The following is a 16,769-nucleotide window of genomic DNA, read 5'->3' on the forward strand; positions in this document are numbered from 1 at the left end:
GGCTTAGAGGCTGAAAAGCCTATGCACTGATGTGGATCAATAGCTATATCCTTATGGTTTATTGACTCTGACTTGTGGTAATCTGTTAACTGCCCCTAATCGCCCTCGTAGTGCTGAGTTTTATCTGTGAGGCCCTTGCAGTGGATTATGGAACCAAGCATAGAAATAGAATGTGATTGGTGTCAGAATGGTTAGAGAAAGATGGAGGGGGGAGGCAAGTGTGACCTCTGCCTCATGCCTGTCGGGAAGCCAAAAGAGGTCTCAGCATGCCACTTTTTTGGAACATTTTAATTGGTGAAGCTACTCCTCAAGTATGATGAGCAGTATTACCAACTCTACGAAGATGTATTCACATAATTAAAAAATAATTTAAAGGATAAGTAGAAGCATCTTACTAATATGAAAATTTTGATTTACCCGTATATTTATTTCATTTCTGTGTCTTTAGATAAAGATTTTTCATCAGTATCTTCGCAGAGGTCAGTTTCCTCTGTTATTAACCTTTGTTGGGTTCTAATCCCTTTGAGAATATGGAGAGAATATAAAACCACACCCTACAAAAATGTAGACATGATATGAGCAATGTCTGTCATATACATGGAGTTCTTAACTTGGAATTTCACAGGCTTGATGAAGACCACCCACCAACCCCAAGTAAAGAACTCATATTCACTCTCTGTGCCTATCTAACAGATTTAATTATTCTTGTTGTTTGTTGCCATCAATTTGCTTCCAGCTCATACTAACCCTGTGCACGTGACATTCTCTCGTTACGTCTGAGCTCATTACTGCAGCCACCGTGTCAGTCCATATCTTTCATGGTCTTTTTCTTGCCCTTCGATTGAACCAAGCATAATGACCTCTTTACATGACCAGAGGATGTGAAACCGCTGCTAAGGGCATTCTGGCTGTATTTCTTCCAAGACAGCTTTGTCTATTATTAGTCATCGTCAGATTTCCCTCATGTTTGCTATTAGTCATAGTTGTGAAATGTCAAAACGTTCTCATCAACCAACTTCTTGCCCAGTTACCTAGAGGGTACCCTCAAAAAATATGACTGAGAATATCTGTCGGGGTTCTAGTTGATTACCTCAGAGGGAATCTTTATTTATGTTAGACCATTCACTACCTGTGACACCAGTAATCATGGTCTTATCTTACCCAAAGCCATGTACTAATTCATCTTCCCATTTCCTTTTTTCTAAAATTATACTCTTATTACAACTTTTGGTTCTTGAAATTTTATTAAGTGATTATCTTTCCATTTACCCTCTCCTTTTCTGGGTTTTTCCATGACAAAATCTTGGTTTATTAGTCCCTAAATAGCATATGATTTCAAAATAGCACCTACACTGATTAATACAGTGTGCTTTGAGCAAACCCCCACTGTAACAGGCATGTGTCCACGTTGACCACTACCAGTTACTGCCACTCTTCACTCAACCTTGCTGAAATAGTCAAAGAAGTTATTTGAAAATGTAGTTTCACTAAATTATAGTATGAAAATGTCGAATCAGAAAATGAAATATATATATATGTTTACCCAGTTTTAAAAAATACATTTATTTAAGAGATCTCCTGGGAATTGTGATGATGCAAGGCCCTGAAGTTAGCTGTTTTGAACTATTTCTCCAGCTTTTTTGTTTTGTTGGACGTGTTGCTTTTTGTTTCTGTTTTTTAATCAAGATTAAATTATTTTAATATTTTGATGGAAAAGTAGAAGAATTAAGATGTCTTTAAAAATCACAAAAATCTATATACAAGTGTGCTTGATAGAATTGTATTATGGATTTTAATCAGATCTGTAAAAGTCTCCAATAAAATGATTAGTATTTTAAAAAATCCAAAATCTTTGCCCTGTAGACTGGAGCAAGAGCTTTCCCACACACATCATGCAGTGTTGGTCACCATGATTGTGGAGTTCCTATCAATGGTTGTGCTGGCCTCGGCTTGCTCTGTTGTTTGTTTTTTTGCTCCTCGGTTTAAAAAAAATGTCTTCACAACTCTATCTAGAAAGGAATAATTATTTCTTTCAAAACCTATCTAGAAAGAGAACCATGTAAGGGAAGAGGTAAAACACCAAGGAGTAAAGCAGATTAAGTGGCGATAAACTCTTAATTCCCCGTCACCTGCCCAGCTTCCAGATCAGTGGTGGCCAGTATTTTATCCTTGACACGGGAAGTTGAACACTCCTCTGTGGAGTCAAGACCCTGATACCAGAGAACAAAATAGTCCTGATGATGCTACAGGGAGAGCGGTCTCTACGTGGAGCCACCATGAGCTTTCTATGAACGGTTTTGTTGTGTTCTGTTTTGCAGTGGATGGGGTCTTATTTTTAAATATGAATGAACAGCAAAAGGCCACCAAGCACTGAGGAAAGCCTCTCGTGACAAATAGGGACCAAAGCATTCATGGAAGCTGAGGAAGTGATACAGAAGAAACAGAGGCAATTTTTTGTTTGTTTTTAAATCACTTTATTGGGAGCTCGTACAACTCTTACCACAATCCACACATACATCCATTGTGTCAAGCGCATTCGTACATTTGTTACCATCATCATTCTCAAAACATTTTCTTTCTACTTGAGCCCTTGGCATAAGTTCTTCATATTTTCCCCTTCCTCCCCTCTCTGCCTCCCTCACGAACCCTTGATAATTTGTGAATTGTTATTATTTTTCCATATCTTACACTGACTGATATCTCCCTTCACCTACTTTTCTGTTGTCCATTCCCCAGGGAGGGAGTTACATGTAGATCATTGTGATCGGTTCTTCTTTATCCCCCCACCTTCCCCTTCCCCTCCTGGTATCTATTCTCATTATTGGTCCTGAGGGGTTTATCTGTCCTGAATTCCCTGTGTTTCCAGTTCCTCTCTGTATCAATGTACACCCTCTGGTCTAGCCAGATTTGTAAGGTAGAATTGGGATCATGATAGTGGTGGGGAGGAAGCAATAAAGAACTAGAGGAAAGTTGTATGTTTCATCAGTGCTAAACTGATACTGCACCCTGACTGGATCGTCTCCTCCCCGCGACCCTTCCATAAGGGGATGTCCAGTTGCCTGCAGATGGACTTTGTGTTCCCACTCCACACTCCACCTCATTCACAATGATAGGATTTTTTTGCAATTTGATACCTTGAGGCAATGTTTATTAAGTTGTAGAAACCTTAAAACAAAACAAAAAATACTTCTGTTAATATTCATACCCACAGCCAGAGAAAGGGAAAAATCAGAGAACAAAGGAAAACTCCACGGAAATCAAACTGTAACTCCAGAAATTCATAGTTCGATAAAGAAGGAATGTATTGGGTTCTTTACAGAGCAAAGCCAGTAGAGAGAGAGAGAGAGAGAGAGAGAGAGAGAGAGAGAGAGAGAGAGAGAGAGTGTGTGTGTGTGTGTGTGTGTGTGTGTGTGTGTGTGTGTGTGTGTGTGTGTGTGTGTGTGAAAATGGCTCTCATACGTAGAATTGAAAAAATCCACTTCATATCCAGGTGGGTTTCATGTCCATGGATCACTTGGTAAGCTGGAGATTTCTCTGGACTCGAGAAGTTTTCAGAACTGATAAACCCAAGATCATCAAAAAAACAGACTAGAGCAGTGATTCAGAACCTTCCTCATGCCGCAGCCCTTTCATTCAGTTCCTCATGTTCGTTGCTACTTCATCATTGTAATTCTGCTACTGTTATGAATCGGGTGACCTCCATGAAAGTGTCTTTCGACCCCAGAGGAGTTGTGACCCAAGGTTCAGAACCATTGGACTAGAGGAAGATGACTCCAGGTTCCCCAGGACAGGCTTTTGGCTGAAGAGGAAATGATTCCAAGATCAACAGGTCACACATGGCAGGCCACTGATTGCTACCAGGATCACCAGGCAGTATGGTAGGCCATTGGCTCAAATACAACTAGAGATCAAGGAACCAGGTCCAGGATCCAAACCCAGAAAAAAAGATTTCATTTTACTTGGATCTATAACCAACACTCCTGAAAGTAGCAATCAAGCCCAAGGGTGCACTGCACTCAGCAAATCAATTGGGAAAGACCTCTTTATAAAGTGTTAGAAAGCAGAGTTGTTGGTGCACCTGACCTAAATCAAAATTATTTCTAATTTCTTCTTTCAAAAGCTAGACAAAGCATAAGGGAGACTGAAGAAGATGCTTTGGAAGTACAACATTGACAAAGAATATTGAATATGGCGTGGACTGCCAGAAGAACGGAAACCTCTAGGAAGATGTGCCGCTAGTATACTCCTGAGCAGTGATCATGATGAGACTTCATCTCACATGTTTGAATGTGCCCATCTGCCCAGAGGCCATGGAGTCCCCAGCCACCCCAGCCCACCAGCAGGGGTGAACAGAGGCTCCACCTGACCAGTGCAGCCAACCGAATTAAGGCTGCCCAGAGACCCTTCTCCAAAGAAAGCATGCTCTGCTGCCATTGCTCCCAGGCCTTCTGCTTCCTTAACATGCAAAAGAGCTTGTTTTTCACTACTGTTGTACATGTGAAATGCTTAGTAGCAAGACAAGGAAAGAGAAGAGTGGGTGTCGCAGTGCCTATCTTAGTTGTCTGTTGCCAATGAACAAATCACTCCAAACTTAGAAACTTAAAACACTAACAGTCATGCACCACTTCTTCATCGTTTTTGTGTGTGTCTCTTCAGCCAGGGGGCAACGTATCATTGTTCAATCAGAAAACTTGAAGATTTAGGGCCAGAATACCTGAAAGCGGGTTCACTGATGCCAGCAGTTGGTGCTGGCTGTCACCTGGAAACCTGTCTCAGGCTTTCCACTGGAACTTCTACCTGATTTCTCCAGGTTTCTCGCCTTCTACAAGCAAGAATCCCAAGAGAGGAAGAAAGGGACAAAGCACCTAGGACAGTGGAAGTCCTGTTACCCGTCACTTCACCGCTTGTGCTGCATTGGCTTGGTTGGAGTGATGACAAGCATTCGCCTAGGTTTAAGGAGAGGGGTTTCAATGTCACAGTGTAAGAAGAGCATGTGACACAGGATGAAAAGTGGAATGATTCTCTTTGGAGATGTAATTTGGCATCGTGTGCATTCAACCTGTTACCTAATCCAGCTTCTAGCCCAGTGGCTATAAAATTAACTCCTGTTCGTGTCATTTACCTACCTTGGTTGCTAACCCATTGTGATAAGTGCCCCTATTCCCTCTAATTATGAGACTGAGGCTTACACAGTGACAAGAAAATGAAAGATTTGAGAGAATGATGTAGCAGTTCTTAGAAAAAGGAAATTTTTCTTGAAAACAGAATTGATGTATGGATTGTGATAAGAGTTGTATGATCCCCTAATAAAATGTTTTAAAAAAAACCACAGGATAATTGTTCAAATGTGTCTGTTGTGGCTGCTCTAAAAGGGATCGCAGTGGGAGGTCCTTGGTAGCGTGGAGAAGAATGTGGAGCAAAACTCAAAATAAACTTTGTAAGACTAGGTATAGTGATCTAGCAGAGCATGATGGCATGCCCAAGACCATGACCCTTAGACACCCTTCTTGCCTGGAACTGAGCTTGCCCCATGACTCAGCTTCCAGCTACTAGACAGGTCTCCAGGGTAAACCAGAAGCCCAGGAGGCACACACGCCTTAGAACCCTCAGTTCTGTGACATCAAAAGGGTTTGTGCTGCATTTTCCCAGAGATAAAACTCAAGGCAAGCAGGGAGAGTGTCGATGGGCAAAGGGAAATGGTAAGTATGAGAAAAACTTAGGAAATGTACTGTTACCTGATGGAATCTGCAGTCAAATAAAACAATGTGTATGAGTTGTGGAATCGAAAACCAGTATGCTCTGTAAATGTTCACCCAACTCACATTTGAGAAGAAGAAGGGGGAAAACAGGTTATTAAAGAAGCTGTTTTAATTAATACCTTTGTGAAAAATGCTTCCAGGACAAAAGAACACTTTGATATGAATAACATTGCCGTGTTTAAGTTTAAGCTTGCCCGCTAACCATAAAATCTACAGTTCACACCCAGCATCCATACTCCACAGGAGAAGGATTGGCTGTTGGCTTCCACAGAGATTTGCCACTAGGAAACCCACAGACACGCTTCTACTCTGTCCTATAGGGTCTCTATGAGGCAGGATGGGCTCAGTGGCAATGAAATGGATTTGGTTTTATGAGCATTGTGTTGCTACAGTAAAAGCGATGGAAGCCAAACCCATGTAAGGTAGAAACCTGACAGAGAAAAAAAATTCAAATACTTTCCACTAAAATGAGCTATAGGATAGTAGTAAGAGTGTATGCAGGAAAACGTGCAAGACTTGGGAAAGGAAGGCAGTTCAGCTTCTGATGGTTCTGCTGAAGTTGGGGCATGAAAGCATATCCTAGGCCCTTGAGATGCTCAGAGATACCGCTGGCTGCTTTCCTTGGCACACGTTGACAGCACATAGTCTATAAGTAATGTTTACTTTCAATAAGTAAGTACTTCCCCAACATACCTCACCCCCTCGCTAGCACTTCCGTTTCCTCTTCGGAAACACGGGATGAATGCAGCACTGCCTCACTGAGCGGGCATGAGGATTCGATGAGATGACGCATGTAAAGCTCATGGTGCATAGTAATTGCTTTAAAAAATTAGGAAGTATTGGCTATTTTAACCGTGTTTTCTAGGTACTCGTATATGAAGAGTCATGACATTGAGTTCATTTCCAAAGGTATTTGAAGGATAAAGGAACATGACTAATGAATATATTTTGTTAAGTTGCTTCAGTTCCTAAGTATATAATAGAAGGCTTCTTAATTTCATAATTGTGCTTTTTCTAGTTCGAAAAAGAGAAACAGCATGATATCCGATCGTTTTTTTTGCCCAAACTGAAGAAAAGACAGTCAGTGACCTCCTGTGATGACTCAAGGTTATTCCCCGAGAGAAATGCTGAAGAGGGACCGGCTCCTAAAAGAACAGCCGCGCAGGCTACCAGTGAATATGGAAGTGATCGCGAACCTGCCCTCAAAAGATTGAAATCAGTGGTTGTTCAGGACTCCTGCGGTGGCCAGGGGGCTAAGTCATTCCAGCCAGGGCAGATCACAGCTTCCCTCATGCAAGGTGCCCCAAAGGCCAATTCCCAGCCCGCCACCCCAGCCCTTCCTGGAGAGGGCTGGCAGTGTGGTTTCTGCACCTACATCAATAATTCAGTGCTCCCTTATTGTGAAATGTGTGAGAATCCTCAAGGCAGCAATGGTGAGTACATGTGGGTGGCCATGGCGGCGGGGGCTTCAGGTCACTTGAGTAGCCACCCTGTCAGTTTGTTTTCGAGAATGACTGCTGGTTTTAAAGATGCCTGCGACTCGTCACTGACGGTAGCTTTTAAACTAGAGGAGGAACTTCACATAGTGAAGAGTGTGAATTCATCCCCTTCTGGAACGTGAAAAGCTCCCAGCTCTGTCGAGAATGTGTGCCCCAAGCGTCTGTAGCATGGCATTAATTTGGCACAAATGGACATCTCTGATTAATGTCAGCAGGATCTGAATTCAATGGGCAGGAATAGAAGCTCTGTTGCTATGGCAACACACATGCCATTTAGACCTCTTTTTGTTCCTCTCTAGATAGTTTTTTTTTAATTAATCTTTTTGTTGTTACAATGATTTTTCAATGTTGATATAACCAAAGAATTTATTGTATCTTCTTTGGTAATTAAACATTGTCTTTTTAAAAAATCATTTTATTGGTTATAACCAAAGAATTCATTGTATCTTCTTTGGTAATTATATATTGTGCCATTTTAAAAAATCATTTTATTGGGGGCACATACAACTCTTATCACAACCCATATATGCATCAATTGTGTAAAGCATATTTGTATATTTGTTGCCCTCACCATTCTCAAAATATCTGCTCTCCACTTAAGCCTTTGGCATAAGCTCCTCATTTTTCCCCCTCCCTCCCTGCTGCCCCCTGCCTCATGAAACCTTGATAATTTGTAAATTATTATTTTGTCATATCTTGCACTGTCTGATGTCTCCCTTCACCCACTTTTCTGATGTCCATCCCCCAGGGGGGAGATTATGTAGATCCTTGTAATTGGTTCCCCCTTTCCACCCCACCCTCCTAATATCACCACTAACCACTGATCCTGAAGGGATCATCTGTCCTGGATTCCCTGTGTTTCCAGTTCCTATCTGTACCAGTGTATATCCTCTGGCCTAGCCAGATTTGTAAGGTAGAATTGGGATCATGATAGTGGGGAGGAGTGAAGCATTTAGGAACAAGAGGAAAGTTGTATGTTTCATTTTTGCTACACTGCACCCTGACAGGCTTGTCTCCTCCCCGTGACCCTTCCATAAGGGGATGTCCAGTTGTCTACAGTTGGGCTTTGGGTCCACACTCCCCCTCATTCACAATGAAATGATTTTTTGTTCTTTGATGCCTGGTAGCTCATCCCTTTGGCACCTCATGATCACACAGGCTAGTGTGCTTCTTCCATGTGGGCTTTGTTGCTTCTCAGCTAGATGGCCACTTGTTTACCTTCAAACCTTTAAAACCCCAGATGCTATATCTTTTCGTAGCTGGGCACCATCAGCTTTCTTCACCACATTTGCTTATACACCCATTTGTCTTTGGCAGTTGTATCGGGGGAGGTGAGCACACAATGATATGATTTTTTTGTTCTTTGATGCCTGATAACTGATCCCCTTAGCACCTCGTGATCACACAGGCTGGTGTGCTTCTTCCATGTGGGCTTTGTTGCTTCTGAGCTAGATGGCCGCTTGTTTACCTTCAAGTTTTTAAGACCTCAAACGCTATGTCTTTTGATAGCCGGGCACCATCAGTATTTTTCACCACATTTACTTACGTACCCGCTTTGTCTTCAGCAATTGTGTTGGGAAGGTGAGCATCATGGAATGCTAGTTTAATAGAACAAAGTATTCTTGCATTGAGGGAGTACTTGAGTGAAGACCCAATGTTCATCTGCTACCATAATACCAGATGTATAAATATAGGCACATAGATCTATTTCCCCATATATATATATATTTACATATGTACATGCCTTTAATTAGACCTCTATTAATGCCCTTTGCCTCCCAGCTCTTTTCTTTATTTCCTTTGACTTTCCTCTTGTTCCACTATCATGCTCAGCCTTCATTTGGGTTTCAGTAATTCCTCTCAGTTACATTACCCTTGATCGCGCCCTACGAGGCCTCCTACACTCTCCTCACCATCGATTTGGATCACTTTTTGTTCCCTTGTCCCTTGGTTTGTTAACACCACTACCTTTCCCCCCACTTCCTCTGCTCTCATGTCCCTCCCAGAACCATTGGTCCCGGAACCATCTGTTTTCCCCTCCAGATTGTTCATCCGGCCTATCTTATTTAGACCGACTTGTGGAAATAATAATATGCTCAAAAACAAGACAGAGAAAAACAAAGTAACAAAAAAAAACCCCAAAACAACAAAAAGCCAATGACAAACAAAACAACAACAGCAACAAAAAAGAAAAGCTTATAGTTAGTTCAAGGACTGTTTGTTGGCCTTTAGGAGAATTTTCCGGTTGAGTTTGATGGGGGTGCCAAGCCTTGGCCCCAAAATCTATGTTTTGTATTCCCTGGGGACTTCGTTGTTCTGTTCCCCTTGCTGTTCTGTGGCATGCCTTAGTGTTTTGCCTCGGGGTGGTGGGATCAGATCGGGCGTGTGCCATTTTTTTTTTAATTTAAAGATTATCTTATTGGGGCTTCTTACAGCTCTTATAACAATCCACATATGTATCTAGCATATTTGTACATATGTTCCTATCATTAATTTCTAGACATTTACTTTCTATTGAACCCTTGGTATCAGCTTCTATTTTTTCTCTCCCACCCCCACCCTCGTGACCCCTTGATACATTTTATATTGTTATTGTTTTCATATCTTATACCAATCGTGTTTTCCCTTCCACCAATATTTCTGTTGTTCTTCCACGGGGGGGGGGGGGGGGGTTTATGTGTCGATCATCGTGAACGGTTCTCCTTTCCTCCGCACCTTCCCCCTACCCTTCTGGTATCACTGCTTCCATTCCTGTTGATGCCATTTTTCATTGTACAATAAATCATAAAAAATACCTCTATAGGCATTTTAAGAACAGGTCTTTTCCCCTTTTAGAGCCATTTCAGCCATAATTGACAAAGTGAAATTGGAACAGACCTAGATTTTTAAAATCTTTGTGGGGTGGAAAAAATAACTTGATGAGAATACATTACAGGTGGGAACCCTGGAGTGGCGACTGGGCAAAGACATAGTGAGCTCTTTCAGGGGCCTGATGGGGGGGACTGGAATATTGCCAGGCCTGTAGAGAGCAGCACGCATTCAAAGCAATGCAATCAGCCACTATCTTTGAGCAGGATACCACTCTTTCTAACTCCTGGTCAAGTGATTTGGTTGCTGTGCGACATGCAAGCTGTCACTTGTTTTCTCAGATGAAGATCAAGTTTCTGGTCAAGAATCCACCTGAAATTTTTCAGTTCTTGTGCCAGGTCATTCACATTTGTAAATGTGGATCCATTCAGGGTTTGCTTCGTGGGCCAGGCTTGAACCTGGCAGACCAGTTTGAACCTTTGTTTAACAACCAATTTGAGGTGTTCCATTAATTTATTCTTTCCTAAAACATTATTTTTAAAGTAGAGACTAAAAGATTTTAAGTATATTTTATATTATTATATGTCTTTTCTGTTTTTGAATATAGTGTCTTTAAAAATCATTATCGATGCTCTCTTTATTTCCAATTTGATAGAGAATTTTTTTTGGTAATAAAAGTTTTAAAAGCCAAGTGAATAATTTTGGAACAGGAAAGTACTCGTTTTATCAGCCATAATAATGGCAGATGTGTGGTTTTCCATCATACTTTAATTCTCCAGAATATTGACATTAACAAAAGACTCCATCCACTAAGATATAAGTTCCACTCTTGCCGTTCCACCCTGCCTGTGTTTGGTCTTCTTTGTCTTCATTTGAATCTGAAGAAAAATATAATCAGTACCTGAGTCTTTTCTTTTTCCATTCTGGTGTCCCAACCAAAACTGACAAGGTTGCCATCTGAATGACTATATTTGTAATGTCTATGAATGGAGTTGAAGTCACAAGCTTGTGCCATTTAATATGCCTGTCACAATTAGCATGATCAGATCCAATTCCCAACTGCTACAGGCAATAAAAATAAAGTCTCTCATGACTATAATTTAGTGTCAGTTGACAACGTTGAGTATGTAAGTTCAGTGATAGAGCAACAATACCATAGTTTGGTAGGGGCTTCCTAGTTCTGATGTTTCCTTTATAATGCCACAGGGAACACTGTTTCTGTACCCATGATTTAATAAGCAGTCAAGCCACTTCAAACAAAACAGGGATACCTTTTGTGAATGTGAAACAATCTGATTAAAGAGAAACAGTATTCCAATAGTGATATTACTATGCATAAATGGTTGGATTCTTTGTGTTACGGGCTCTTAACTGTAGCAGTGTGCAAGTTCTGGTCTAATCCCATTTGTAAGGTAGAATTGAGATCATGATAGTGGGGCGAAGGAAGCAGCAAAGAACTAGAGGAAAGTTGTGTGTTTCGTCAGTGCTATACTGCACCCTGGCTGGCTCATCTCTTCCCTGTGACCCCTCTGTGAGGGATATCCAATTGTCTACAGATGAGCATTGGGTCTCCACTCCATGCCCTCTCCCCAGGATAGATAAACCCCTCAGGACCAACAATGAGACTAGCGATACCAGGAGGATTAGAGGAGGATGGGGGGGAAGAAGGGGGAATCTATCACAAGAATCCATCTAGATCCCCCTCCCAGGGGGTGAATAACAGAAAAGTGGGTGAGAGGCGATGTAGGTTGATGTAAGATATGGAATTAACAATCTTTAACTTATAGAGGGTTCATGAGGGAGGGCAGGCAGGGGAGAGAGGAGAAAGAACCGGGGAGCTGATATCGGGCTCAAGTGAGAAGAGAATGCTTTGAAAATGCTTTGATGGTGGCGGCATATGTGCAAATGTGCTTGTCACACTGGATGAATGCATGGATTGTGGTAAGAGATGTAAGATCCCCCAACAACAGTATTTTTAAAGTTATAATTGTTACATTTAAATTGTTACAATTTGGTGTGATGATTTCCAGCTTTGATTTGAATTTACTCCAAAAGTACTGAAAAACAGAATTAATTTTAATTCATCTAAATTTTTTAACAATGCCTGTCACATAACACTTTGAGGAAAGGATGAAATCCAAAATGTTAAGGAAGCAGTGATGGATAATGCAGTCCTAAAACAAAAACACCTCTGCCATTGATTCTAACCCAGGGCAGCCCTATAGGACAGAGTAGGACTGCCCCCATGGGTTTCTGAGCCTGTAACTCTTTATGGGAGTAGAAAACCTCATCTGTGTCCCAAAGAGTGACCAGTGGTTTCGAACTGCTGACCTTGTGGTTAGCAGCCCAGTGAGTAAGCTACTATGCTACTTGGTTGTTAATTCATTCCCTAAGACGCTATGGTGGCACTGTGAATTATGCGTGGGCTGCAAACTGCATGGTCGGTGGTTAAACCCACCAGCCCCTTCACAGGAGAAAGACGAGCTGCTCGCTTCTGTAAAGCCTCCAACCCTGTATAGGAACACTATGCGTCACAGTCAACTCAATGTTAGTGGGTTTTAGGTAATCCAATCTCTAATACATTCAATGAAATTTGATATTGTACACATGGAACATGAATATTTGTCAGTATTTAGTGTTTTTCTTTGCATTTCGTATCTTAACATATGTGTTTATATCTGTCCTCTACCAGCACACATTTCCCAGATTTTTCTCTCTTTCACCAGGATCTCAGCCTGGTTCTATCCAGCAACCAATTTAACATGGCACCTAAAAGCCCCTGGTCGTCTCACACTCAGCATGTCTCGATGGATGTTTGACCCCTACTATCTCTATATCATTCTAAGAACCTGGGCGGCACCTTGAGCTCTTTACCTCCCACACTTGATCCATTGCCACATTCTGTTCAGAGGATCCTCATCGCTGCCATCATGTCTCCCAGACCTCAGGAGCCTCCCTGAGCTTCCCCGCTGGTCTCCTGGCTTCTTCTCTTGCCCACTTAAGGCCCTTCTCTACACCAAAATCAGGACCATCCTATTTAAACTTAGATCATTGTTATTCCCTTGTCTGAAATCTGCAATGACTTCAGTTCCATTTAAAATCTTGTCCAAGAGGACAAGCCCCAAACCAGTTTTCTTTCTTTCACAAATAGTCCTCAGGAACTTGACCCTGGCAGCTTTTGCTAAACTAGTGCCTTCCTCTCTTCTTATTCATAAAACCCCTGTTTCGTTCTTTTTTTCCATGAAAAGACCATTTTATTTGTTTGTTTAAGGTGTTAGGGCTTCACTGATTAAGCACTTGGCTACTAACGTAAAGGTCAGCAGTTCCAACTCCCCAGGGAATCTGTGGAAGAAAAGACCTGGAGGGAGGCTCCCATAAAGATTATATCCCAGGAAGCCCTCTGGGCAGCTCTGCTTATGACCTTAGGGTCACTGTGAGTTGGAATCAACTCAAGGGCATCCAACAACAATGACTTGTTGTGTTAGGCCAGTTGACTAGAGAAACAAGTCCAGAGACACTCATATATGTGTAAGAAAGAGCTTTATTTCAAGAAGTAATTATATATCAAGAAAGTATCCCAGCTCAGTCTAACTAAAGTCCATAAGTCTGATACCAGTCCATAATTCCCTCTTCAGACTCACACAGTCACATGCAATGATGCAATATGCAGGAAGATCACAGGCAGGTGGGTGCAAAGTCATGTGGATCCAATCGTGATGCCTCTGGCCAAAATCAAGGTCTGCCAGCAGGAAGTTGAAGGCTGAAAGAGTGGGGAGGTTTCCAGGGCCTTCTTTATGAGGCCGTGCCCACAAGGAGTCACCATCAGGGTTTGACCTGATTGACAAGTTGAAGACCACCCCTACACTTCTATATATCTTCAAGTTGACATGAGATGATGTGACTACCACACTTGGTTTCCTGTTTCTCTCCCCTGGTGAGTGGGAACACCAGGAGACAGGGGCTTCTCAGCCAGGTGCCTTATTATTTCTCCAGCATCTATAACAGTCCCTGGCATGTAGTAGTAGACTCTCAGTAAATATTTCTGAAAGACAGAATGGTGTTGGCTTTATTTCTTTTTATAAGACCTATCTGTGACATTTTTTAGACTTTACATTATTAACCAGGCTTAGCATAAATAATAATGGCCTTCTCTAAACCGGCATTTGTCTGTTTTATCATTTTATCAACAGATAGTGTCAGCCATACCCCGAGTGAAGACAGTCATGAAGAGGATGGTTCTCAGAAAGGCACCTCCAAGGAAGTTGGCACTGACCCTGACAGTGACAAAGAAGTCCTTGCCCAGTCAGCACCTGACCCTCTACCTGACAACAAGGAGGAGCCAGCAGAAATGGAAGGGAGAGATGGGCACACACCCCAGCCAGGTCATGGTGAGCCTTGTTTCCGTTTCCACAGCTTCCAAAAGATGACCATGTACTTTAACACATCATACTTCCATGACAATTGACTCTACTGCCTTTCCGCAGCGTTCCTTTATTCTCTTTTATATTAAAAACGTCAAGTCTTTGTAACCACATGCTTAAACACCAGATGGCTGGGAAGATCTGTGTGTGTGTGTGTGTGTGTGTGTGTGTGTGTGTGTGTGTGTGTGTGTGTTGCCATTCAGAAATTACACACGGAGAGAAACAATAAATAGCTGCATGTGCTGCCAACCAAACCTTGCCAGTCCCCACAGGGAGGGTGCTGTTTCATATTTGGGAGGCTCTTTTGGATAACATAATAAGTGTGATGGATCCTTGACAGACACTTGTTGGCTGCCATCGAGCTGATTCTGACTTGTAGTAGACTCATGGACAGCAAAGAGCTATAGCCCGGAGATCCCTCATCCTTTCCATCGTCAGTACCTTCGAGTCGATCCATGCAGCTGTTGTGCCATGCCATCCTGCCCTCTGGGGCCCTTCTGCTTCACCAAATATAATAATAAATAAATAATAAATCCCCCACCCCCATAATATGCCCATACCCAGCGAGTCAGACAGTGTTCTGTTGTGATCCATAGAGTTTTCATTGGTTAAATTTTAGACATAGATGGCCAGGCCTTTCTCATAGTGTGTCTTAGCCTGGAAGCTCTCGAAACCTGTCTCCGTGAATGACTCTGCTGGTGTTTGAAATACCAGCGGCATAATAGCATAGCTGAATCACAGAATGGCGAAACAGGCACTTAACAGATCTTTCTTTCTCTCTGTAGGAATTTTGTTTAATTAGCCTATTTTCAATTGTGATGTTTGGGACTTATTTCCAAGCAAGTGTTTGTAAGGAACCTAATTCCAGGACTGTATGAATGCCAACTGCATTTGGCATCAACCATTCGATGTCTTAGATTTACTCACTTTTTGGTGTATTCCATCCATAATTCATAGCTATTCAGGTTATCAAACACCAGCCAGCATGTCATACATCACTGCCTTTTATGAGCCAGATGGCAAAAGATTGTGAGTACTTGGGGGTTATTTTCATTATTAATGACCACAGTATCCCTCAGATTGATATTCTCATTACAACAAACCCAAAATTATTGGGATGGGACTATTAAACATTGATATCATTTGGAGTTAAATTTATAGCTTCCAAATGAAATATTCATTTGGAATTCAATGTAATTTCCGAGCTAAAAGCAACCTCTTCTTCCTTCTGCCTTCTATGATTCTGATTCCTCTAGTTCTTTAAAAGATAATTCTGGAATCCTGTTTAACCCCTTGTTCATTGTAATGACCCTTGGGTAGACAGTCTACACTCAGTGGGGGTGGGTGTATGCTCCTTTGAGTCTCTAGTTTTCCTTATTCTTGCTGTGGGAAATCCCCGAATGCTGATGAAGCTCTTAGAGAACTTGGTGAGACTCGATGGAGCAGACATCAGATGGGCACAAGACCAGCAGACTGCCATCAACTGGGCCCTGAGACTGACAGCGGAATAGGGACTGATCAGTTGTAGGTCACTCCCTTGATGAAGGTGTATGTAGCTCATACTGAAAAATATTTTTTAAAAGGTCACTCAACCCTTAGAAATTCTCTTTTGCCAGGGACAATACCAGCGGCCCCCTCTTCTCTCCTTCTTTTCATTTCTCAGAGTGGTGGACTGAAACTCAGTGCAAGACATGCTTCACATCTCCCACTAACGTCGATTCCAAAAACAGAGATGACAGTGAAGGAACACTGTGTAAAATGTGTGTTCTACCCACACACTCTCGCCCAGAACATCAGTGTACTGTTCTGGCACGATCGTGTTGCTGTGGTTTAAATTCTAAAGGTCAGGACACATGGCTGTGTCTTCAGATGATGCATCATTTGACCCAAACCATTAAATTACATTTAATGGGAACCCCGAAAAGAGCTCTATTCCCCCAAAGAGCAGCTTGGTGTGAACAATGAATAGCACCCAGTTTGGAGCTGTTCTCACAATTCTGTTAGCAAAGCATGTCTTCTATGCCTTTAGCTTTCATAGAGTCCCCATAACTCTTCAGCTCAAAGGACATGTTGTGAAATATAAGGGGGGGAAACTGCCAATTAAACTGTGGCAAAGTACTTCACCCAGAGTTCAGCCAGGCCATGTCACGCTCTGTTGCTCTGACATTTCTTTCATCGGTTCTGGTAAGACGCAGCTCTCCTGCCTTCAGTTGCATTCCCTCGCATGTCCTAGGCAACCTTTGTGTGCATCCTGATCACCGGGCGAAAGACTGCTTATCGGA

At 42.1% G+C, this 16,769-nt stretch overlaps 1 protein-coding gene across 4 annotated transcripts in view; it reads left to right on the forward strand.

Moving 5' to 3' along the window:
* ZRANB3 (zinc finger RANBP2-type containing 3) overlaps window positions 1-16,769 on the forward strand; it is a 246,177-nt gene that overhangs the window by 196,743 nt on the left and 32,665 nt on the right. For all 4 annotated transcript variants that reach the window (XM_075530071.1, XM_075530070.1, XM_075530073.1 and 1 more), the window contains 2 exons: window positions 6,778-7,192; window positions 14,257-14,454. In XM_075530071.1, the coding sequence (XP_075386186.1) occupies window positions 6,778-7,192; window positions 14,257-14,454 (613 nt within the window). The remainder of the gene's footprint in view (window positions 1-6,777; window positions 7,193-14,256; window positions 14,455-16,769) is intronic.

This window comes from Tenrec ecaudatus, chromosome 13 (genome assembly GCF_050624435.1).
Source record: "Tenrec ecaudatus isolate mTenEca1 chromosome 13, mTenEca1.hap1, whole genome shotgun sequence".
Classification (NCBI taxonomy): Eukaryota; Metazoa; Chordata; class Mammalia; order Afrosoricida; family Tenrecidae; genus Tenrec; species Tenrec ecaudatus.